The following is a 26,559-nucleotide window of genomic DNA, read 5'->3' on the forward strand; positions in this document are numbered from 1 at the left end:
TGTCTCAAAAACATTTCAAGGTAGAACATGAAGTGATTATCAGAGGTATAAACTGATATATTTTTCCCTAAATTACAAAAACTTTGGAATTATAACCACATAAGCAGAAAAAGCCAGAAGTGGCGCTGTGGCTCAAGTGGTAGAGTGCTAGTCTTGAGCTGAAGAGATGAGGGACAGTGTCCAGGCCCAGAGTTCAGGCCTCACAACTGACCATAAAAAAAAAGAATACAAAATAGAGATAGTATTTTGTTTTGTTTTTAAAAAGAAAAACTAAAATAGTAAGTGTAAATTAATCACTTCAATGGGAGAAAATATGAGCAGCTCAAGAAGTATCTGTGGATATTAACTCCTCAAAGAAAACAATCCTAAAAATATACTTATTGCATGTCATATCACTTATCAACACTGGGTATCCTCAAGAAATTAATATTCACTTAATTTCTTCACATTAATATATGGTTCTATTTTTAAAACACTAATAATATGTCTCTAGGATGCACTTAACTCTTAATTTTATTATTTTGAAAGTTATGTAGTATAACCTTGTTTTTATAATTTACTGGCACTTTCCTTTCATTTAAATTTAATATTTAATACTTAATTTGTATTTATTTAATGTTCATTTTAATATGTTGCTTACTTATGAGATGTAGATCACCATTTTGCACAAATATAATGAAGCACTAAATGCTTATACTCAGATATTCACAGTTGTGTGTGTGTAGAAATACTTCCATGTAGGATTTAATTTTTTTCTCTTATTTTTTTCTTAAAGTGCTAACATTTTATTTTTATATCATGTCTCTAACTTTAAATTAATTTCATGTATTATGTGGTTAGCATGAGGTTTATTTTTCCAAAATAAATCAACAGTTGTTTCAACACCAATTGTTAAAAGATTGTTCATTGCAATAACTGAATTACATGAATACATTTGTTGAATATTAGTTGACCACGTATGTCTTGACTGATTTCTGACTTCACTGGTGTGTTTATACTTTTGCTAACAACATAGTTTTTTGTTTGGGTTGTTTTGTTTTATTTACTTATTTTGGGCCCTGGGGCTTGAACTCAAGCCTGGATACTGTTCCTTAGAGTCTTCTGCTGAAGGCGAGCACTCTACCACTTGAGGTACAACTCCACTTTGGGATTTTTCAGTAGCTTCATAGAGTTAAGCGTCTCACACACTTTCCTGCCCAGGCTGGCTTCAAACCCTGATCTTCAGATCTCATTCTTGTAAGTAGTTAGGATTACAAGCTTGAGCCACTGACACCTGAAAGTTTCTCATTTACTATATAGTAAGTCATAAAAAAAGGTATGAGTCCTTTAACCTTATGTGTCATTTCCTCTGCATTTCCATATAAATTTTATAGTAAGTTTGCCAATTCCCAAAAGCTCAATGAGCCTTGCTTGCAATTGCTTTGAATCTACAGATCATTTTGTGTTGTGTATGTGCTAGTCCTGGTGCTTGAACTCAGGGATTGGGTTCTGTCTCTGAGCTTTTTCTGTTCAAGGATAGTGCACTACCACTCTAGCCACTTCCAGCTCCACTTCCAGCTTTTATTTTATTTTATTTTGTTAAGGTGATGTACAGAGGGGTTACAGTTATGTAAGGTAATGAGTACATTTCTTGTTACCCTTCCCCTCATTTTTCTCCCTCTTTTCCTTCCCTGTAATCCACCGTCCCCCCCGAGATGCACAGATAATTTCCAACAAATTTTCTTGGTAGTATTGCTGTTGCATAGATTTTTTTCCCCCTCTGTCCTTTGTCTCACCATTTTGTTGTTCCCCTTCCCTTCCCTAGTTCAGATAAATGTATATACAATAACCAGGGTACCAAAATCCAATGCAGTGACAAGAGGGAATAAACCAAAGGGGGGGGACACAAAAGAAAAAAAGAAATCATTGTGTATATATACCACATTTTCTTGATCCATTTACTGAGGGGCATCTGGGTTGGTTCCATATCTTAGCTATGATAAATAATGCTGCAATAAACATAGTTGTGCTGGTAGCTTTAGTATGATTTTGTTTGTGATCATTCTAGTAAATACCCAAAATTGTGATTGTTGGGTCATAGGGGAGCTCTATGTGGAGTCTTTTGAGGAACCTCCATACTACTTTCCAAAGTGGTTGAACAAGTTTACACTCCCACCAATAATGACATTGCACCATTTGTTAGGAAATTGAAAGAATTGAAAAAAATTATATTAAGGGAAGTAAGCCAGGCCCATAGAAACATAGGTCCCATGGTTTTCCTTATTTGCAATAACTAGAATATGTCTGAGACAAGCAGAAAAGGTCAGATAAGTAGATGTTAGACTTAAATGGTTTTTCTTTCTTGCTATTGTTTCTAACATATTTATAAGGTGATTTTTTTTTGTTGCTTTGTATGTCCCTCCTCCACAGTACAACCCCTGTTTTCACTGTATTTGATGTTGGTATAATTTGGGGAGGGGAAAGGAAATAACAAATTGTTTAAATAGGTAGACCCATTGCAACAATGAAATATACAAGATGCTATATTGAAAAATGAACTTTACAACTTTGGTGGGGAGGGGGAGTGTTAGATGGGAGGGCAGGGATGGTAAGGGGAAACAAAGGAGGAAGCAACAACGCTTGATAAGAAAAAAAAAGAAATCACTCAGTACACTGAGAACAACAACAACAAAGAAACATCTCTTGTGTCCATGTCTTGGAGTTCATTTCACTTAGCATCATCTTATATGGTCATATGTACATAGCTATTGAGCTATTTTTCTTTTTTGTATGTTTTTTATTATGAAAATACTGTACCGAGGGGTTACAGTTACATGAGCAAGGCAATGAGCACATTTCCTGTCGAGCATTGTTGCTTCCTCCTTTGTTTTCCCTCCACCATGTTGCTTCCCTCCTTTGTTTTCCTCCTACCACCCCTTCCCTCCCACCTCCACAACTACCCTTCCTTCCCACCTTCCTCACCACTGAAGTTGTAAAGTTTGTTTTCAACATAGTGTCTTGTACATCTCATTGTTACAATGGGTCAACCTGCATCCCTATTTAAGCATTTTGTTTTTTCCCTTCACCTCCCCAAATTAGAGAAGTGTATATATAAGACGCAGGGCACCTACATTAAATACAGTGAAAACAGGGGTTATACTGTGGGAGAGGAATATACAAAGCAACAAAAAATCATATGGTACATTATAGATACGTTAGAAACAATATCAAGAAAGAAAAGATATTTGTATCCCTATCTCAGGGTTCATTTTGCTTATGTGGTCATATGTACATAGCTTTTGACCTTTTCTGTTTGTCTTAGACATGTACTAGTTATTGCAAATAAGGGAAACCATGGGACTTATGTTTCTTTGGGCCTGGCTTACTTAATATAATTCTTTCCAAGTCTTTCCATTTCCTAACAAATGGGGCAATGCCATTCTTTCAGATGGAGGCATAGAATTCTATTTATATTTTTCATAGTTAATTGGAGATAAGAATCTCAAGGACTTCCCTGCCAGGGCTGGCTTTGAACCAGGATCCTCAGATCACAGCCTCCTAAGTAGCTAGAATGAATCGGGTGAACCACTAACCATTAGGCTATGGATAATTTTTAAGAGAAGTGACAGCTAGACAATATTACTCATCTGATCCAAGAATACAGTATATCTGTCTTTATTTGGATTTTTGTGTTCACAGAATATTACATTGTAATGTCCAGTATACTAGAGGAACAGCTTATTTGTTATGCTTAAGTATTTCATCTTTTCTGGAGTAGTTGTAACTTGTTTTAATTTTTAAATTCTAGTGATTTGTTGCTAGAATACTAAAACTCAGCTTTGAATACCAGCCTTATTTTCTGCAACCTTGCTAAACTCATTCTCTAGTCTTTTTTTTTTTTGGCAGTTGTATGACTTGAACTCTGGGCCTGGGCGCTGTCCCTCAGTTCTTCAGCTCAAGGCTAGTGCTCTACCACTTGAGCCACAGTGTCACTTCCGCTTTTCTGGTAGTTTATTGGAGATAAGAGTCTCACAGAGTTTCCTGCCCTGGCTGGCTTTGAACTGCAATCCTCAGATCTCAGTGCCTGACTTCACTCTCTAGTCTTATAGAAAATTAGTTTACTTATTTATTTAGTAGCTCTTTAGGATTTTATGGTCACATCTATGATGAAGGAAGACAATTCTTTTTCTCTATTTGGCATCTATTATTTATTTGTTTCTTTGTCTATTGACTGACTTACTGTGCTGTCTTAAGACATCCAAAATATGTTCAAAAGAATGTGTATGAAGAGACATCCTTGCAATCACTACCATTCTAAAATATGAGCCTTGGGTTGTCTTAAAAATACATAGGAAGGGGCTGGGAAAGTGGCTCAGTGGTAGAGTGCTTGCCTTGCATGCATGAGGCCCTGGGTTCGATTCCTCAGCACCACATAAGCAGAAAAAGCCGGAAGTGGCACTATGGCTCAAGTGGTAGAGCGCTAGCCTTGAGCTGAAGAGCCAAGGGACAGCGCCCAGGCCCAGAGTTCAGGCCCCCACAACCGGCAAAAAAAAAAACCAAAAAACCAAAAATACACAGGAAGATTTCATCTAGAGATACTATTGTTTCTATAATTGAACTACAAAGTTCCTTTCCCCTTCCCCTTTTTTTGTTTCCCTCTTCACATTCCTATAGTAAGAAAGTTTATTAGGAAAGAAATACACTTCCGGTAGACTGAAATCAGATTGTTTCAACCATGAGAATAACCTACAGATTGCATAATATCCTCACAAATGATCCCTCTTTCTCAAGTCAGAATTATTTGTGATACCAAAATGAAATGAAGTGCATTAATAACAAACTTTTAGATGAAGCAAGCACTGTTTTACATGCCATAAACAATTAGCAGTTTATCTGGGTACTGGTGGCTCACACCTGTAATCCTAGCTAGCCAGAGACTGAGATCTGAAGATCTGGTGGAAGGCAGCCAGGACAGGAATGTCCATGAGACTCACCAAAAAACTGGAAATGGTTGAATGCTAGCCTTGAGAAGAGGGGAAAAAAAGCACTGAGACAGCACAAAGTTCAAGCCCCAGGACTAGTACACACACACACACACATACACACACACAAATAGAATTTTAAATCCTGAAGATATGGTCAAAATCCTAGCTTGGGTTTCTGAGTCTGTCTACATCATTTAGCATTCTGCACTATTGGCCTAATATTGGTTTATATTAAAAATAGCTTTATAGTCTGATAAAAAGAAAATGATTACAATTTAATATACAGACAACAGAATAATACAGACAACAGAACTCATTAATAGTTTCACTTTTTAAAGTGTTATTTTGAAATATATCTTTCTCTTTTCTCTAGCAGCTATTTTGAAGTGGTATAGCACCCACTATATTTTTCTTTAAAGTCTTATAATCTAGTATAAATTATGGTACAGATAAATATGAACTAAAGGGAAACTATGGCAGTTGAAACCAACTACTATCTTGGCCTATTTTCTCCATGTGAAAATTAGTGTCTAGTCTTGATGTTCTGAAGCAATGATCAAATATTAAATTCCGTGTATACATGGAAGGACTTGAATATATATTATTATAAATTTATTTGTATCCATAAATATTTCCATAAATATACATTGAGTTATATCTATAAGTATAATTGAATTCATGTATATATTTTCAAAATAATATGTGTATGTTTCCATATATGTATATATGAATTGAGTTACATGAGTTATAACATCAATTGTCTTTATGTTCGTAATGATTGCATTTCTTTGTTGTTTTGTTTTCCTTGTTTTTTGGTAATTATTTTATTTTTATACATTTTTTATTTTAAAAATACTGTACAGAGGGCACATTTCCTATCGAGCAGTTGCCTCCTCCTTTGTCTTTCCCCTACCATCTTCTTTTGTTTTTATCTTGTTTGTTTATCTGTCTTTGGGAGGGTAATTGGGGGTACAGAAATGGAAAGACAAAGGGTGAAGAAATGCAGCAATGGTACTCACTAGAGACTACTTGGGGGGATTGGAGGAAAAAACTGAGAGAGAGAAGGGGTGCTATTGACCAAAAAGAAATGTACTTGTTACCTTACTTATGCAACTGTAACCCTTCTGTACATCATGTTTATAATAATGATTTTGAAAAGACATATTGCTTTGTTAGTTCACAGGAAAAATATGTCTCATTAAGATTACACACAGAATATGGTAAATACTGAATTCAACATAAAATATCATAAGTAAGATAATTTTAATTATGGATCCAGACTATGGATACGTTAGTAATAGTACAATTTAGGAGTTGTAAGATTCAAAAAAGGAAAGATGGCTTTGGTAGTATGAATGTTAGTAGAAATCATTCAAATACTAAATACTACTTCCTAGTTTGGCAACCTTGAAGCTAACATTCTTAACCCTCTGCTTCTATATTTGTAAAATGCACACAATAACTACAATATCTAATTTGGGGAGGGGAAGGGGAATAACAAAATACTGAAATAAGGATGACCCATTGCAATAATAATACTCACAAGACACTATGTTGGAAACTTAAAAACTTTTGGAGGAGGGTGGAGAGGAGGGGGAGCAAAGGGATAGTAGGAGAAAAATAAAGGAGGGAGTAAAAATATTCAAGAAATGTACTCATTACCTTACCCATGTAACTGTAACCCCTCTGTACAGCATCTTTACAATAAAATAAAGTTAAAAAAATTATAAACCACATAAAATGTTGAATTATGCATCTAGTGCTTTAGAGTGTTTAATGAATGTTTGCTATGGTTTATTTGTAGGCTGTGCACTAACTATCCAGAGATGGCTGAGTGCATTTACAGTGCTAACTATATACACTGTTCCATTACCACCTATTTATCACAGTTTTAAAACAGAGTTAAAATTTTAGGACTGGGAATGTGGCTTTGTGGTAGAGTGCTTGCCTAGCATGCATGAAGCCCTGGGTTCAATTACTTAGTACCACATAAACAGAAAAAGCTAGAAGTGGCACTGTGGCTCAAGTGGCAGAGTGCTAGCCTTGAGCAAAAAGAGGCTCAGGGATAGTGTCCAGGCCCTGAGTTGAAGCCTCAGAACTGACAAAACAAAACCATCACCAACAACAAAAAGCTGGGCACTGGTGGCTCATGACTGTAATCCTAGCTACTCAGGAGGCTGAGATTTGAGGATCACAGTTCAAAGCCAGGAAAGTCCATGAGACTCTTATCTCCAATTAACCACCTGAAAACTGGAAGTGGCTCTGTGACTCAAGTGGTAGAGCACTCTCTTTGAGCTGAAGAGCTCAGGGATAGCACCCAAGCCCAGAGTTCAAGTCCATGACTGACCAAAAAAAAATTAAAATTTCAAACCAACCATAGGAAAAGGATAAAATACTTGCTCTAAAGAGTAACCTGAACATAATGTCTTGTACATCTCACTGTTGCAATTGAGGGTGGGGGGAAAGATGGGAGGGCAGGGATGGTAAGGGGAAACAAAGGAGAAGGCAACAATGCTTGATAAGAAATGTACTCATTACTTTGCTCATGTATGTAATTGTAAGCCTCTGTACGGTATTTTCACAATAAAAAAACTTTTTAATAAAAAAATAAAACAAAAAGAAGATGAAGTGAGTGGATGAGCTGCTGGGCTGAGAGTGGCAGTTTCAAAGGGTATTGGGAGACCTGGAGAGTCTTCCCGGTTTCACAAAAAAGAGTAACCTGAAAACTTTAATTTCTTTTGCCTCTGAAGTATAAAAAGATGGATTAAATCATTCTTCTCTGCCTCCTTCCCTTCTTTCTTTCCTTTCTTCCACCTTTCCTTCTTTCTTACATTCTGCAGGGATCAAACACAATGCCCCATGCATGCTAGACAAGTATCTCTGGCACGACTGTCCACTGAGTGACAACCAAGCCCTCACGACCACTTCAAGTGAATGATGAAAACGGACAAATATACAATTTAGTCAGCAAAAATCAATTCCTCTACATATAACAATTCATCAAATCAACTTATTTTTCTGAACAACTGATTATCCATTTGCTTCAGCTGTGATAACAAAACATATATTCCAATTGGCCATTTCTTGTTTCCCTTCTTTCTTCCTTCCTTCCTTCCTTCCTTCCTTCCTTCCTTCCTTCCTTCCTTCCTTCCTTCCTCTCCTCCTCCCATCCTTTTTTTTCTTTTTTCTTTTGTGGTACTCAGGCTTGACCTCATGGTCTTGAGTTTGAGAAGCTAGTGATACCACCTGAGCCATGCCCTTTAGTCTAACATTTTGCTATTTAATTGGAGATAGAATCTCTAAGGCTTTTCTGCCTGGGCTGGCTTCAAACTGATTCTCTAGTTTTCAGCTTCCCAAATAGCTAGGATTTCAGGCATGGGCCACAGGTATCTAGTGAATAAGTCTGTTTATAAACATAATATTTCTTTAAAATAAGTTTTTCTGGTTATTTTGAAGGGCTTTTTGCTTGTTTTATTGTTTTTTTTAACTTTGCATTAACCTAAATCAAAGCAGATCATTTACTTTGGGTAAAATCGCTATAAAAACAAGGTAACATTCCCCAAATCCACATAGCTATTTCAAATAAAAATAGAGTGGTTTCCAAACTTAGGATAGATAAATAATAGTAACAACAAACTAAAACCTACAGTTAAGGCCTATGTCTTTACAGAGCTATTTCCCACTGTTTAAAAGACTTACTATGTTTCAGCTGGTTTATTGCACTAAGAGAAATACACTCACCCCCTCCTGAGATATAGTAAACAAGGGCAAATGGGTCAGTTGTCTCTTTTCTTTTCATCTATGGCCAGACCAAGCAATGTCTATGTCTTTGTGAGTTTAGATGTCTAGACTACATGGGATTTCTTTGATTAGATTATCAAAGTCTCTGGTGAGCTGTCAAACAAGACATAAACAACTATAAAACTGCATCTGTTAAACTAAGTAACAAATAGCCTTCATGTTCTATGTCAGTGACATGGGGATTAAGTAAAAACCTGATCCCCTGTGGATGGTTGATTTTCTCATACATGAGGCTGGTCAAAAATGGCACTTAAATAATGCTGAAATTTAAAAATTCTTAATTCAGAATAAAGAAAGGAAAGTCTTTATAGGTTAACCCACTGTAATAATGAAATGTACAAGACACTTTGGTGTGTGGGGGAGAATGTAGGGGAAAAACAAAGGAGGAGGCAACAATGCTGATAGGAAATGTACTTATTACCTTGCTGATGTGACTGTAACCCCTCTGTACAGTATTTTTACAATAAAAAACATACGAAAAAATAAAGGAAAGTCCTATACCAGGATATAACAATTCTTATATAACCAAGACTTTGAATCAAATATTCTTTAAATAAGTATTTACTTTGCATCAAATCCTGAATGTCATTGCATTAAAAATCAAAAGAAAAACATACACTGAAATGGTATTTAATATCCGGTAGTAATATGTTGTGTGCTGTCAGTCACAAGGTCATGCAGTGATTTTAAAGCCTTTTCTATAAATGCAACGTTACCTTTCCTTTCGCTATTTGATGTTATAGCCCTTTTATAAATGGATACCTTTTAAAATTCTGACTATCCCTTTCACTTCAGAGGCAAGGTAGAAGGATTGTGGTCCAAGACCAGTGCAGGCCAAGGTACAAGTCGCTATCTAAAAGCAAAGAGGCCTGGTACATGGCTCTAATAGAGTACAGACTATACTCCTATATCACAAGCAGTCAGTGGTAAGGTCTCTCATTAAAGCTTATTGATAATAAAAATTAAAGACATACAAACAAGCTTTGGCCTTTTATTATTGCATACTCTTCTAATTTTTTCTTTTATTTTGGAAGCAGTATTAATAAGCCATATTATATATGTAACATTTTTTTGAACTTACTTCTCTAAGATTTTTTTCTTTGAAAAGTTAAATCCATATATTTAAGATAAATTGCAAAGAATTATTTCTTTTGAAACTATTTTTCTCTAACCCAGTAGTAACTGTTACATTGTTTTTTTTCTATACTATATTGTAAAATATACTATTTGGCCGGGTTCCAGTGGCTTATAGGATTATATGCTTATAATCCTAGTTACAATGAAGGCTGAGATCTGAGAATCGTATTTTGAAGCCAGTCCAGACAGGAAAGTCTGTGAGACTCTTATCACCAATAACCAACCCAAAAGCCAGAAGTGGAGCTGTGACTCAAGTGGTAGAGTGCTAGCCTTGAGCAAAAAGTCTCAGAGTGCCCAGGCCCTGAGTTCAAGCCCCAGGACAAGCATAAAAATACAATAAACTAAAATATAGTATTTAAAACATTATAAATATTATAGCATTTAAAATAATATTTACAAAGATAGCATTAAAATTGAATTCTTTTTTTCCTTTTAGTTTTTGATAGCACTAGGGTTATAGGATCTCACTTTATGCTCCAAATGACCTGGGCTGGAATTTTCCTCCTTGTTTAGCTGGAATGAGAAGCTCACATTGTAATGCCCATCTTTATTGGCTCAAAAATTTTGTGAACTGTTTGCCTGAGGTGACTTGGTTATAGTCACAGGCATGGCCTTGAACTTGTCTAAAAGGATTCTTTTCTTTCTTTCTCTTTTTCTTCTTTCTTTTCTTCCTTCCTTCCTTTATCTTTCTTCCTTCCTTTTCCTTTATTCTTTTCTTTAGCTCTATTCTTTAGCTGTTTTGCTCAAGGATGGCACTCTACCACTTGAGGTACAATTCCACTTCCATCTTTTTGGTAGTTAATAAGAGATAAGAATTTCATGGACTTTCCTGCCTCTGTCAGCTTCAAACTAAGATCCTCAGATCTCAGTCTCTTGGGTAGCTAGGATTACAAGTATGAGCCACAGGTACCTGGCAGGAATCATTTAAAAAGAAAATAAAAATTTAAATGATAGATGTTATTTCACCCACCTCTTCCATAAATAACATTTCTCTATTTAATAATTAGCTTTGATGTTTCAAGTTTAAATATTTATTCATACAAACATTAAAAAGTAATAAATAAAAATGTTAATCTATATATAGTGACATAATCAAATGTCTCATTAAACCAAAATTTTGTCCACTTAGATGTTTGAAAACCACTGGTTTTAATCTTCTTTTTAATGCAGCTGTTGATCATTCTTACTTATGTGAGATTAAATTTTTCTCAATCTGAAATGCATGGTCTGAAATCCCTGGTGTGGCCTCCTCTCATCTAAGAGGAAGAGGGGTAGACTTAGCAGTAAATATAAAACCCACGATAGTTAATGACTTCCATGTTCATGAAAATTTGCTTACGGTGCTTCACACAAATGACACATTATCATAGACAATCACAAAATCAGTAGCTCTGATTAAAAAATAATAAATCTCTTGGCTTGTCATGTTGGTGCACGCCTGCAATCCCAGCTACTTGGGAGGCAGACATCAGGAGGATCATGGTTGAAGGTTGTCAGCAAGACCTCAACCAAATAGTCTACTGTGGACACATGCCTATAATCCCAGGTATGCAGAGACATAGCTAGGAGAAACACAGTTTGAGACTGGCCCTTGTCTGAAAAATAACAAAAGGAAAATTGGGCTGGGAGTATGGCTCAAGTGTTAAAATCTAGCAAGTCCAAAGCCTTGAGTTCAGACCCCAGTACTACCAAAAAAACCCAGTGAAACCCAAATATAATGGCAACAAAACATTTCTAGAATTATATAAAGTGAAAATGTTTCAAGATTTATTGCATTTCAATGATCTTAAGTAAAAATAAAAAGGCGAAAGCTTTCATATTTAGAAATGACATGTCCAGGTATGTATCCAAATATAAATAGTGCATAAAAATGAAACATTTACTTACCACTCATTTTTGTTTTCTTTTGTGTTGTATTCTTTCCCCCAAATGATAAATATTTAAGAACTTCAGGATAGTATTTTTTATCATATGTAAATACAATTCCTACAAAACTTTGAACTCTAAAAGTGTTATATGGCTCCATAAAGAAGTAATTAAATCCATATGCTGGAGATAAAAGCACAATGAATGCACAGTTCTTGGTCATGAGTAGCAGCATGTATATTCCAGAATACATTTAAGGTTTAATGTGAATGAAAGTGAAGAATGAATAAATCATTAGAAATCTCCTCACATTGAAACCAATTCTCTCCTATAGTAACACTTCCTATATAACAGCTATCAGTATTAGGACGGCTGTGTAGAGCTATTTTTTACTCTTCTAATTCTTTACATTTGTTACCATGACTTTGTAACATTTTCTATACTTTAGGCAAAATGTTGTACAAACTTTAAGCTTTTACATATTGGGAAAATGTGTATCTCAAAATCTTGTTCAATTTTTCTGAAATAGTCTTAAGTTTTTAAGGGGTTGTATTACATTAGATATAAAATATTAAACAAATGATAATGTGGTATAAAATTAATCCATTCATCTTGTCTGCCCATCAATCCAAACATCTATCTAACGAGTAGTCATCTATTACTACTATGGGAAGTAGCCTCTGACATGGAATCAAATGATCCCCTACTTCTGAAAGTCAGGTCTAATATAATTCTCTCCCTTGAGTATCAGCTGAATGTAACAACTCATTCATCAAATAAAATATAGTAGTATCAAGAGGACATCACTTCAGATATTACATTATCACAAAATGGCAAACTCTCAGGCACTCTCTAGTGACTCCCTGGAGAATCCAGTACTCATGTTGTGAAGTATACATACACCTATACAAAGCAGCTTGAAGTAGATTACAGACAGCATAAGATAATAAGCATGCGATGTCTCAGGCTGCCACAAATTATATTTATACATAAATACAGTATTTATATATATTAGAGTAAAATAACTAAAGAGATTTAATTGTGCTATCTCCATATATGCAAATACTGCATTACCCCCCTGTATTACACTTTCTTCATTCCCTTCCCTTCTTCCTTGTTTCAGTGAGTTTCATGGTACCATCTTTATGTGTGTATGTATGTGTGTGTGTGTGTGTGTGTGTGTGTGTGTAGAAATCAATTTTTTGTATAAGAGAGTTTTGTTTCAAGAAATCCATTTATGCAAATAATGTTTCTTGATCATAATCACCCCTCTGCCATTTTCCTTCTTTTGTTCCTCATCCAACAATCACATGAAGTTGACCTATTTTCTTTTTTCAAAACTGTGCTAAATGTATTTGCTTATTTATAATTGAGTTATTCATTCTTTCAATTTCAGCTCTTGATATATTCTCGGTATTAATTCCTTATCTAATGAGCAGTTGGGAAATTTTTTCTCTCATTCTGTAAGCTGTCTCTTCATTTTAGTAATTGCTAACTTTGATGTGTAGAAGGTTTTCAGTTTCGTGCAATCTTGTTTGTTAAATTTTGCTTTTACTTCCATAACTACTGGAATTGTCATTGTCCATACCTATATCTTCCAATGATTTTCCTATGTTCTCCTATAGTAGCTTCAAAGTTTTAAGTCTTACACTAAGTCTTTGATCCATGTTGAGCTGATTTTTATCCAGTTTTAGTCTTATATATGTGGACATCTAGTTTTCCTAAAATCATTTGCTGAAGAGGCACTTTTCACCAATGCATGTTTTTGGTCCCTTTGTCAAGAATCAGATAGCTGTAGTTAGATAGCTTTATTTCTTGACCTTATACTCTTATCTATTGATATACATATGTTTTTGTCAGGTCACTATTTTGGGGGTGTTTTTTTGAGGTACTAGGGTTAAAACTCAGAGCTTGGTGCTCACTAGACGGGCTTTCTACAAGTTCTGAACTGTGGTACAATTCTAGCAAAACCAATTGTGCCAGGTACACAAAGGCAAAAAAAAACCCACAAAAAACCAGATAGGACACCAGGTGCCAGGTGCCAATGGCTCACACCTGCAATCCTAGCTACTCAGGAGGCTGAGGTCTGAAGATTGCAGTTCAAAGCCAGCGGGGGCAGAAAAGTCCTTGAGAGATGATTATCTCCAGTAAACTACTCAAAAAAGCCAGAAGTGATGCTGTGGCTCAAGTGGTAGAGTGCTAGCCCAGAGCACAAAGAGGCTCAGGGACCACACCCAGGCCTTGAGTTCAAGCCCCAGGACCATAGAAAAGGAGAGGAGAGGGGAGGGAAGGGGAGGAGAGAAAAGAGAAAGGAAAAGGAAAGAGGAGAAAGGAAAGGGAAGGAAAGGAAAAGAAAAGGTCAAGAAAAGGTCCTTCTTATGACCATGGAATCAAGAAATCATTATAGTCCTAAAAATTATGTTGACCATCCATGTTTACATAAGGAAAAAAATCCAGGTGCAGAAAGTTTCATTTTTCTTTTGTGGCAAAAATTCAGTAACAATAAAGTGTTTTTAAATAGAAAGGCATAACATCATAAAATCTACAGATTGTTAAGAATGCAGTTTGATTACACGTGCTTTGTTCAACAGACTGCTCCCTCTTTCTTCATCTCCAACACTATAAACATAATTAGTATGAAACTTCTAAACTTATTCCTAGTTGTTACTATTTAATTTAAAATCCAACTTTGGGGCTAGGAAGGTGGCTCAGTGGTAGAGCGCTTGCCTTGCATGCATGAGGCCCTGGGTTGAATTCCTCAGCACCACATAAGCAAAAAAGAAAAAAGCAGGAAGCGGCGCTGTGGCTCAAGTGGTAGAGCACTAGCCTTGAGCTGAAGAGCTGAGGAACAGCGCCTAAGCCCAGAGTTCAGGCCTCACGACCGGACACACAAAAAATAAAAAAATAAATAAATAAAATCCAACTTCATTGAGTTCTAAAATACAGATATAAATATGCAGAATATAGATAGATATTTATCTTGACAAAATTGACCAAGTTCAAGTTGGATAATCTGATTTGTTTTAGAATATTATAGAAATGAAATCAAGCAGCTTTACGCTGCTTTTGTGTTTGGCCTTTTATACTCAGGATAATGACTCTGAGCATCATACATGAAATTCAGTGAAACAGTAGTTTGTTCCTTTGCAGTCCTGAGAAGGATTTCATTGAATGGGATACAACCTGTGATCCAAAGATCACAAGGAACATTTGAGTTATTGCTAGTTTCTAGCTATTATGAATAAAGCTCTTATGAGCATACAATTATAAATCTTTGTGTAGATATGTATTTTTATTGCTCTTGAGTAAACAGTTAGGAGTAGAATTGGAATGATAAATGTCTGTTTACCTTTGTAAGAACTTGTCAAATGGTGGAGCAAAGTGACTGCTATTTTGCATTCCCATTTGTAATGGAAAAGATTAAAGTTGTTCTGCATTGCTTGATAATACATAAAATTATTAGTCTTGAATTTTAACCTTTCCAGTACTTACATAGTAATACTTCAATGTGGATTTAATTTGTATTCCCCTAATGATTAGTCATGTTGAGTAGCATTTCATGTGCTCAGCTGTATAACCTTCTTTGGTGAACTGTTTAAGTGATTTTCACATTTTTAATAGCACTGAATTAAAACATTATTAAGCTACTCTAATAATTATTGAATTATGAGTCCTATAGATCTTCTATGAAGAAGAAAATTACTTCATAAATATTCATTCTATGACTGTTTTTTTGCATTTACTTAAGGGTATTTTAAGCTTGAACAAGTATTTAAATTCTTCCACTAAATTATTATGTTGCCTCTGTAAACATTCCTTTATTTTAATGTGTAGTGGCCTGCATTGAAACTTTATTTTGTTCTATTACTCATAAAATGCCAAAACCAGACTGCCTTGATTGGTATAACTGTCAGTCGGTGAAAGTCCTCTAACTTTGCTCTCTTTAAAGAAAAGTTACTTCTACAAAGCCATCTGTTGGGATTGCCATTGGGGTTATGTATATTAGACAGATCCATCTGGGAGGAGCTGAAATCTAAACACTGATTCTGATGTATGACCAACGACTATTTCTTCATTCATGTCATCTTTATGTTCACTCAGTCGTGTTTTGTTGTTTTAAGTACAGAAACCAAAGGGAAGTGGTAAAGGTGAACATATCAACAGTATTTTTTATGCTAGTGGGAGAAGGCATTTAATGTTTAACCATTAAGCATGGCAATAGTTTTTGTTTTATTTAGAATCTATTCATAACATGTGGAAACATATCTCAGGCTTGCTTTCTGGCTTTTGTATGCAAGATCAGAGGTGCATTTAATTTGGGGCTGTGTTTTTTTGTATTTGAGATTCCTTCATTTAGTTTATCTGTCTTCTTTCATATTTCTCTAGTTCTAGCCCTCTGCCTTAAGTGGTCTCACCAATTCATTAGGTTTAATTTTTACTTCTATGGCATTGAACAAAAATGTTGCTAAAATTTCACAAATGTTTTCATTGTTTTTTCCTTTAGGTCTCACCAGCCTCGTGAACAGCCCAGTCACAAAGCCACTCCTACATTTTCCTTACAGCTGTAGTTAGAACCAGATACCCACACTAAGTTGTATTTATTGATACTGACTACCTCCAAATACATAAACATTGTTTTTATTCATGTAGCTTCTATCTAATTTGATAGTTCAGAGGAAGTTTAATTGACAGTTTAGGCTTGGTGATTCTTATGAAGGTCAATCCAGTGTTACCTGGGATTGTACTCTAAATACATGACTAAAGGCTCTTTCTCAGGTGCTTCTTCCATCTGTCTGGTGAGTTGGTGCTGGTTGTTAGTTAAACCAGATTCTGATTTCTTCTGGGAATTACATTCAATTTCCAGAAGTTGTTTGAAAGGCTTTTCCGCAAGGCAGCTTCAACAGTACAGAAACCCACCAAAGACCAACTTATAAAAACAACAGTGCCTTTTATAACTTAGACGTAAAAGTCCTAAATCATTACTTCCTTCATTTTAGTCATTATCCAGCCTCAATAGGAATCTATATGGTAAGGGGCTCAAAAAAAAGTGAATACTAGGATGGTAGAGAAGATTAGACAAGTGATATGTGAACATCATACTTAGATGATAGAAAATGGGAGTTTGGATAACATAAGTAGCATAACATGAACACTCATTGATTTATGAACTGAGTCTTGCTTGGGAAGGAATAACTGGCCCCATGGATACTTATATGACACAGGAAAACCACTGAAGTAAATCCTGTAATGAGTATGAATGTCTGAGACACAGGAATGGCAATATCCAAGCACAGGAGAATTTGAATGTGCCAGCTCAGAGGACTTGAAGTCACCCTTATTTTGACTCATGTTTTATTTGGGCTTTGTGCATAGCCACACTGGTGAGAGTGATCATTTCTAAGTCAACTGATTCAAGTGCTAATCTCTTCCAAACACCCTCATAGGCACACCTAGATCATGTTTGCCAGCTACCTAGACATATCTTAGCATGACCAAGTTGACATAAAATTAACTATAACAGTCCACAAACTTCAGGTATAAGTTAGGTCTTGTTTTGAAACTATTGGCATGTACTTGCAAAAGATCACTTAACCTTGATAGATACATTCCATAGCTTTCACCATAGATCAGTGTCATGGTGCAGACAAATGGAGCTGGGTGCTTGGCTGACCCTGATCAGCTTTTAGACTAATACAAGCTTGACAATATATACACATTGTACAGTGCATTATCTGCTCTCCTTGACTTGATTTACATCCAGACACAGGCTCAGATCTCCTATACATTCCCAAGAAATATTTAAAAATTCTAAAGTTCAGTACTTAGAAAACATCACAACTCTAGCTTCAAATCTTTCCCCTTAATGGTGCTACAGTGAGGAGTACAACGTATTCCTTTTAGGTCTGTTCTAGTAATAGCAAATTTTAGCAGTTAGAAAAATTCAAACTGAACTTAGAATACCTTTTTGATAATTTCCCTACATGAAAATACATTTAATAGCCACTAAATGTATTATTTAAGTTCTCTAATGATAAGGAACAGAGCCATACATATCTAAAATCTCCAGTTTAAAGTAGTTCATTAAAAATGCAGGCCTAGTTTTTAAACCTTGTTTTGTTGTGTTAGTATTTTATAAAGAACTACTATAGAAAATCTATTTTAAGAATTCAAATGTTATTTTTAGAAGGTTAAAATTTAGAAAAGACTTCCTTTCCACAGTAGGTTAAGATGCTGAATTGCATAATTTCAAAAAATTAAAATCCCAGGTTAAATGGTTTGGCAAGACAAAGGAAGGTTTTTTTTTTTTTTTGCCAGTCATGGGGCTTGAACTCTGGGCCTGGGCACTGTCCCTCAGCTCTTCAGCTCAGGCTAGTGCTCTACCACTTGAGCCACAGCACCACTTCTGGCTTTTTTCTGCTTATGTGGTGCTGAGGAATCGAACCCAGGGCCTCATGCATGCAAGGAAAAATGGCAGAGAAAGACTCAAAAACAGTAATATACAAGGCATGTCTGAAGGATGATGTGTCTAGTTACTATACCACAGCATGTACACAGCGGTAAAAGACGTCAACACCATGCTTCTGAAGCCTTCTGTTCTACACAGAATGAGCAATAGTGAAAATTCCTAAAGAGGAGATGTATATGGCAGATGGAGAATTATTATTTCTATGCCTCTAGTAGTAGTGGATTTTTTTAACTAGAGACAAAAAGGACCAATTCCCTTTAACATAATGACCCTTTGTATTTCTGAAAATTTCCATAATGTTCCTCTATTAAGGGTAATAATACAAAAAGTGAGAAAGAAGAAAGGTGAAACCAGTTAAGAAGCCATTTAAAATTTTTACGTCTTGAAATAAAGCAAATTTATGTCATCCACAGTAAGAAGAAAAAGGAATAGCTATAGTTCAATATTATTACAAAGTATTTTCCAACTGAGAAATGTTCTTACAGGTTGAATGTGCATTTTACTTATCTCATTTTCCAAGTCCTGACAAGATTCGCAGATGGTCTCAAGAACAATTGGAGATTTTCAGAAAGACAATGTTTATTAAGGAGCCCACCCATCACATGCTTTATTGTACACTTTTCTATTTTTTAACCTATATTTCTTGTTACTGTAAGTATGCTAGAAATCATCAATAAACTGCCTATATATAAAAGTTGTTTATGTTCTATTCCTCAAAAAGCCCTTCCAGCATGGAGCACTACTTTCCTATTGAACAAGTCTCAAACTCAAACTCATGGCCCAGCAGCATGCTGCATGCTACAATGAACTCAAGTAATGCCCACTCTATGTCAATGTTAACTCATTAATATTTTCTGAATATTTGGCAACTTCATATTGACGATGGAAACATTAAACCCCCTTTCAAAATTACGAATGCTAAACAATATAATGAGTTCCTTCAGGGGGTCTTGGTAACATATAAGATAAAGTAATGCTTTAAAAAAATTAACTTTTAACTCAAGAAAACTAATTCAGATATTGACCATAGTTAGTGCTAGACTGCTTGTTCATTCGTTTTTCTACAGCATAACTTTAGGGACTGAAAGAACAGATTTATAGCCTATTAAGTTGGAAAAGGTTTTCATCAAAGATGGATCCTGGGTGATTTTTTAAAAATAATTATATAGATTCAAAAAAATTACACTTAGTCTCAAATAATCCAACCTACTTGTCATAATACAGGGCACTGAATATAAAATATACATAATCATTTCAAACTCAATTTATCACATAAAGGGTTTTGTTAAAATGATTGGAGATCTAAGGTAATATTTGTTTAGAACGTTCTAGAAATTCTATCTTTATGGCAATGTTAGTGATAAGGCTCATGTTAATGAATTTTAGTATTCAAAGAAAAATTTTCATTGTAATTACATATATTTCAGCTAAATATATTTACCTGACAATGCCTTTGGTGTTTCGGAGAACTGTTGCGGCAAAATTCTGTGTAACACCCACCAAACTGATTCCATCCACTTCCACAATCTGGTCGTTGACTTGTATTCTTTGGGAAGAGGAAATCAAATCAAAACTAATGTATCTGATTATACAATACCATTCCCAATAAAGGAATTAAAATATGAATCCTTACTGGTCCCAAATTTATCTTTTATATACAATAAATCCAGGATTTTAGTCACATGTTTGATATCTTTAAGAACATATTTTACAAGAATAAATAATGCTGAATGGAGGGATTCAATTTACCATACATCCATATTTATAACACTTTTTGTCCTTGGTTAATCAAAACAGTTTTTTGTTTCTGTTTTAGTATCAGAACCTTGTCTGTTCTCTTCTTTTTATCCAGTCACATAAAATCTAATTGTAATTATGACATTATGAGATTCGTGATAATTCCAATAGAATTAGAGATTGGGGTATGTAGTGGAAAGAGCCAGTGATGAAACTGAAATAGTGGTCATAAAAACATTGTGAAGGTCCATGAAGATGATACCAGGAGGTCTGGTCTTTTCCCTATTTTTTGATGAAAAAGTTTATGCTCAAGAAGAATTCAAGTGATAACAAAAAGAAACAAATTAGCTGAACAACAGGTCTACCCACAATATAATTCTGAATAAACCAAACCATATATTTACCTGTGCAATAGGAAACAAGTGTTTAGCTACAAGGGAGACTGTATAAAAGAAAATCCTATTGAATCTGTTTATATTAGTAATGATGATGCCAATCATGAGTACTGGAAAGGGTAAGGAAACAAAATTTAAGTTATTTATTGCAAGAAGAATTAATATGATATATTGGCCAATTAAACATAGAAGGAAAGAGAAGGGGATGGAATCTCCAACCTGTCTCAAAAGAATTTCCCATAGGCATAGAATGCAGTCAAGAATCCAATATATATCCTACAAAATTAAGAAGAGTGAGAGAACAGTGGGTTGGGGAGGGATGGATGAGTATGTTGAAGGGGGATCAAGATATATTGTGTTCATAAACTGCTTTATTGAATGGCCAAAACCTTTTAAAACTAAAAAATAGATAATTAACACTCATATACTCACACTCAAGTTTTCAAATCTTGGAAGTAAGTAATATTTGAATCATACTTTTCCATTTCTACTAGCAGGTGAAGGGTTTGCAAGTAAAACTCCTGGCTATGTGCTCTTAAAGATTCTGTTCATTTCTTGAGTTGCTTTACTTAATGTACTAATGGAAGTATTCATTATTCACCTACTATATCAACAATTGGCTTGATATACCAAATAAATGTTCAGGAAATACACAATGTGATATGGATATAAATGGATATAAATAACTACACAGTAGAAGAAATTCATTAAATAGATGAATAGAAAATAATCCTAACTTTAATAAACAGCAAGGGAAATCTAATTTGTCTGTGTTTAGTATACCAGGAACTAGCTAAGTACTGAATGTAAAATATTATATTTTTAATTTGGTTTAGATTTGAGGCAATTCACATAAGAGAAATGTTTCAAAATGATTCATTCTTGTTTGAATACAAAGAATTATTTATTACTTTGGATTGCTCTTTAAAATTTTGATCAAAATAAATGACAAATAGTATGGATTTTAGAAACAAATTTAAGTTCATCTGAAAGAACTTTATTAAATTAATAACTGAAAAAACTACTACTATTATGTAACTCACTGAAGAGGTTGAAAATGTTACTTCCTTATCTACATTTATAAGAAGACAGACAAATTACTTTTAAACACAGTATTTATATTCTACTTTCTATTTTTTTTGAGGTTCTGGCCTCATGTGTGCTAGGAAAGCATTCTACCATTTGAGCCTCACTTCCAGCCCTTTTGTTTGTATAGGAAACGGGGTTTCCTTGCTATCTTAACCCAGGCTGGCTTAGAACTTACTATCCTATTGCCAGCCTTTCTTGTAGCTGAGGTTACAGGTGTGTACCACCACACTCCACCTTAGTTTCTATGTGATGTACATGCAATAAGTAGAATATGCAATCAAAGGATTCATTCCAGATCTTTTCTGTGCTAAATACTATATTCCATAAACAGGAACACAAAGAAAGCTACTGACTTAAGATGTGGTTCCCAACCATATGGAAAAGAAAATACAGAAGATATAGCTTTCAATCTACATAAATCAATTCAATATCCCTTGAAATATCTATGTCTATCAACATCTGTTTCCAGAATTACAGAACTTTTCTACGGTTCTCAATATAAGCTCACATCTAATGTCAATATGCTTTATAAATTTCCTGATAGTATGGTTAAGTGAAAAAAGCAACATTCATTTAAAAGGTGAATCCATTTATGCAATGTTTCTAAAAAAAAAAGTAAGATAATATTTTTAATTGGCAGACATATTTCAGGGTTCAATTTCATTTAAATTGCCAATCTTCTGCTTCTAATTTTAGCCCAACACGTTAGGAACCTAATAAAGATTTTTATTAATATTTATTTTATAATTATTTATATTAAAAATATGTGGCTCTTGAGATGATGAAGGCCAAAGCATCAAACTGCTGACCTGAAATGCTGTGAAGCAGAATTAACTAAGTAGATGAGTCCATGTAAACTGCCACCCCCTACTCAGCCACAAGCTTAGGTATCATGAAGGCCTGTGCTTTTATATCAAAAGCTTGGGAAGAAACATGTCTATAATGCTTATCAATGCATAAGCAGAGTTCTTAGTTTCCGTTTACTCTATCATTTTCAACAAGGGGAAAACTATGCTCATTTGTTTCACTATTTCTGAAACAAAACTCCATAGTCCACATTCTTCAACTATCCACACGGACAGATACAAGTTGGCAGAGACAGGTTTACTGTCTCGATTTTCTAATATGTATTAAAGCAGATATTCTATCTACAAGTCAGAAAGTAATTCAAGTGTTATCATATTTTCCACATCAGAAAAATACTCTAAAACTCTGTTTAAAAAAAAAAAGAGGGGGAGACTGAGGGAAAGCAAAATAAGAAGTGACAGTGTTGAAAAGAAATAAACACATTACTTGAATTGTGAAATGTTCATCCCTTTATACAACACTTTAATAATGGCAATAAAATCATATTTTTCAATCAAAAGATTAAAAAAAAGATACCACTAAAAGAACTTGCCAGAAGAATTTCCTAGGACCTTCTGTCACTTAAGGACTACAGCTCACATACCTGCCATCCCGCTGGGCAGCGCCACCTTCTGTTACTGTCTTGACAAATATTCCCAGTTTCTCAAGTCCAGCATCTGCTCCAACACCCATTCCAATAATGCTTATACCAAGACCATCCTCATCTATGAGAAAGAAAACAAAACAACATTAATTTTTTAAACTTATTCAGCTGCCTTACTTAACTGGTGAGGCTTTTATGCTGCTTCAAATTTGGGCATCTTTCTTATTAGGAAAGATTATGTGATTGGCTAGGCAGAATTGTTTTCTTTTTTTGGGTCCTGTCGTGGGGCCTGAACTCTGGGCCTGGGCGCTGACCCTCAAGGCTACCGCTCTACCACTTGAGCAATAGCGCCACTTCCGGCTTTTTTCTTTTTGCGTACGTGGTGCTGAGGAATCAAACCCAGGGCCTCATGCACGCAAGGCAAGCGCTCTACCACTGAGCCACCTTCCCAGCCCGGCAGAATTGTTTTCTAAGCTGGAGAGTAAAGCTATCAAGTAATTCCCAAAGGGCTATGAGTGTTTACCAGTTTTCTGCCGTGATTGGTAATTCACTATGGTCCCAGAAACCACAATAATCTCGTTACTGTGTAATCAAGCTGACTTAAAACAGACTCTCATTCTAGACACCAGTAGCTCATGCCTGTAATCTTAGTTACTCAGGAGGCTGAGATCTGAGGATCACATTTGAAGCCAGCCCAGGCAGGAAAAGTCCTTCAGACTCTTACTTCCAATTGACTATCAAAAAGCCAGAAGTGGTAGAGTGCTATCCTTGAGAAAAAAAAAAAAAATTCTCAGGGGCAGCACCCAGACCCTAAGTTCAAGCACCAGGACCAGCACAAAAAAACAAAAAATAAAAACAAAACCACACAAACACGTGAAATTAATCTTATGAATTCCTTTAGGCATAAACACATACTCAAATACATTCACAGTTTTAAATAAACATGGCTCATATATTTTTTGGAAACGTTTCTTTATTCATGTGGTTATCTTTCTTTCTTCATTTCTCATGTTAATGAGATAGTATTAGGCTGGTATGTAGTTCAGTAGTATAACACTTGAAATGTCTTAGGTTTGACCCACAAGCATAGCAACTTAAAAAAAATAAAGTGTATACTTGAGTATTTCCATCTACAAATATACAAATATATGTATTTATAGTTACAATATGTACATACATATGTATAAACATGCATATACATACACTCAAGCACACATTCTCACATGCATATGCACATATATTGATTTGGCTTGTTTTTTTCTTACAAAAGTGAAATTATACATGCAGCTTGCTTACTTTTTAAAATTCAATGATATATCACCAAATATCAACTTATATAGCTCAAATTCATGTGCAGTGATAGCATAAAATTTCATGTTAGATGATATAGCATGTGAGGTCACTTCTCTATGGACAGGAACACACTTCTTCCATTTTGTTGGCAACAACAAAATGAGCCATACTAAAAGTGGTTTTAATACTCAATTAGAAATCATGTTATTTGTCCACATTTTCTTTTGTCCTTTCTATTATATGTGTGTGTGTATACATAGTTTAACACCAATGAAATCAAGGACATAATATTTTGCATATCACATTCTTTTGTTAACATTCAAGGTTATTTTCTAGTAGCTTCAATGCCTTTGTAATCATGGTTTATCAGCAGGAAAAAAATAAGATACAGGCTAATCAAGAGTGATGGATTTTTAATGGAAAACAAACTCATATGCTCAAGAGACTGCTCGATGTTTTTAAAAGACTTTTCAATCATAACTTTACTAAATATTCATAAATTAGTATGCCTCAGTGGAGGACTGATCTCATTGCTTATTACTTGTCAACAACTTTTACCTCTATCTTTGCTCATAAAGAGGTCATTTGGCAAAAAGTGATATGTTGGCTCATCAATATACTGAAGAAATCTTTATATTGTTATCTGTGAATATGGTGATGTAAATCTCAGCTAAAGGCACACCTGTATTGATTCTGGGCACAGGAATCTCTCCAGTGTGAAAATTTCAATGCTGCCTAATTTATGAACAGTCATAGGAGACTTTTCGCATTGATTACATTTAGAATGTTTGCTTGTGTGTGGTTTTCTTATACTTATTTCACTGAACTGTTTCTCTGGCATAAATATTGTGAAGTCCTTCAAGAGACTTTCTTTTGCTAAGAATTTTCTGCACTCATTACAGTTCTGTGATTCCTCAGGAGACTGAGTTTCCTTGTGCACCTGGAGGTTGGATGTGTGTGAGAGGCATTTCCACATGTTATGTGGACAGTTTGTTCTCTCCCATCTGAATTCTCTTGTATGTATCAATGTTAGTTGATGGTAAAATTCTTGTTCATAGTCACCGAGTTGCTCTAGAGTATGATTTGGTTTTTATAGATGATGGGTTAATGATGATTGAGTCTTTCCAGTGTTTACATCCATTTAAGAATCCTCCTATGCCACTCTTGTTTTGTTTCAAAAGCAACCACTGTAGACCCTTTCACAATGAAGAATGTCATGGAGATTCTGTGTTGTGTGAAATCTCTGAGGTATTAATATTCTGCCTGAATACTCTGTTACAATCACTTTACTTACAGGGTTTCTCTTCATTATGAATGATCACACATCAAATGGACAGTGTGCTATGAGCAAAACTTTCCCATATTCATGATATTCTTCGCACATGTGAAATGTCTGTTGTGTTATGCCACTAAATTCCCGCAGCTATCCTCTGTGAAATTACTTCTTGGTTTTAAAAATCCATTTTCCCTGCCTGGAGTTGGGCCTTTTAGAAATTCCTTCCCTTTCCACAGCAACTCTGATTCCCCTAACATACTGCTTGAATCTTCTAAGCTGGAAACCCAGATTGTGGGGAAAGCGACATTAATCAGAGCTACTCTGAATTCTTGTGCAGACTGCCTACAAGAAGAAAGAACAACTGAATGGTAAAACAAGGAAAAAAACAGTTGCTCTTGACACTTCATCTCTTCTCTGTTCAGAGGGAGATGTGTCATGTACAGTTGACATTTAGAACCACACACATGAAGGTCACTGACTCATGGAAGTCAGTTCAGCCATGGGGCTGAAATGTCAAGAACTCTGTCTTCCTCTGTACATACAACTAGGGAAGTAGGCCCAGGCAAAAATGGAGAAGACAATGACGCTGTATTATCACTGAGGATGCTATTCCCATATTCTGGAGATCAAAGCTTGTTTTCTCTGTCAAAAAAGAAGCCCATGTTGGTTTAACATTATCTTTACCACTAGTAAGTTGAGAAGTATATTCACAGGGGCATGTGCCATTAGATTTTTCTCTTCTGAAAAAAGCCAATTTGTCTTTTGAGTGTTCCTGTCTCTCTTTTCCAGTAATTTGAAAAGGTAATTAGAAAATTATAGATATTCATTTTGTCGTCTGTAATGCATACGATGTGTCACTTATCTATTAATTGTGTTTCACATAATTGCTTTATTAAAAGCACTCTGGTACATGTTTGTAATCCAAGCACTTGGGGGGACAAAGCAGAAGGTTTACACATTTGAGTCCAGCCCGCGATGCCTGAAAACAGCTTTTTTTCTTTTTCTTTTTTAAGCCATTCACATTTACAACTAAAGAAGCAGTCTCAGGCTCCAAGAAAGTTTCCATGTTGTTTTCAAGGTCAAGG

At 35.1% G+C, this 26,559-nt stretch overlaps 1 protein-coding gene across 1 annotated transcript in view; it reads right to left on the bottom strand.

Annotated features, from left to right (window-relative positions):
• Positions 1-26,559, bottom strand: part of Ppp1r9a (protein phosphatase 1, regulatory subunit 9A) — a 251,716-nt gene that overhangs the window by 71,475 nt on the left and 153,682 nt on the right. Inside the window, exons 4-5 of the mRNA XM_013035860.1 lie at positions 22,906-23,026; positions 19,676-19,780 (exon numbers count right to left, since the gene is read on the bottom strand). Of these exons, the coding sequence (XP_012891314.1) occupies positions 19,676-19,780; positions 22,906-23,026 (226 nt within the window). The remainder of the gene's footprint in view (positions 1-19,675; positions 19,781-22,905; positions 23,027-26,559) is intronic.

This window comes from Dipodomys ordii, unplaced genomic scaffold, assembly GCF_000151885.1.
Source record: "Dipodomys ordii isolate 6190 unplaced genomic scaffold, Dord_2.0 Scaffold227, whole genome shotgun sequence".
NCBI lineage: Eukaryota > Metazoa > Chordata > Mammalia > Rodentia > Heteromyidae > Dipodomys > Dipodomys ordii.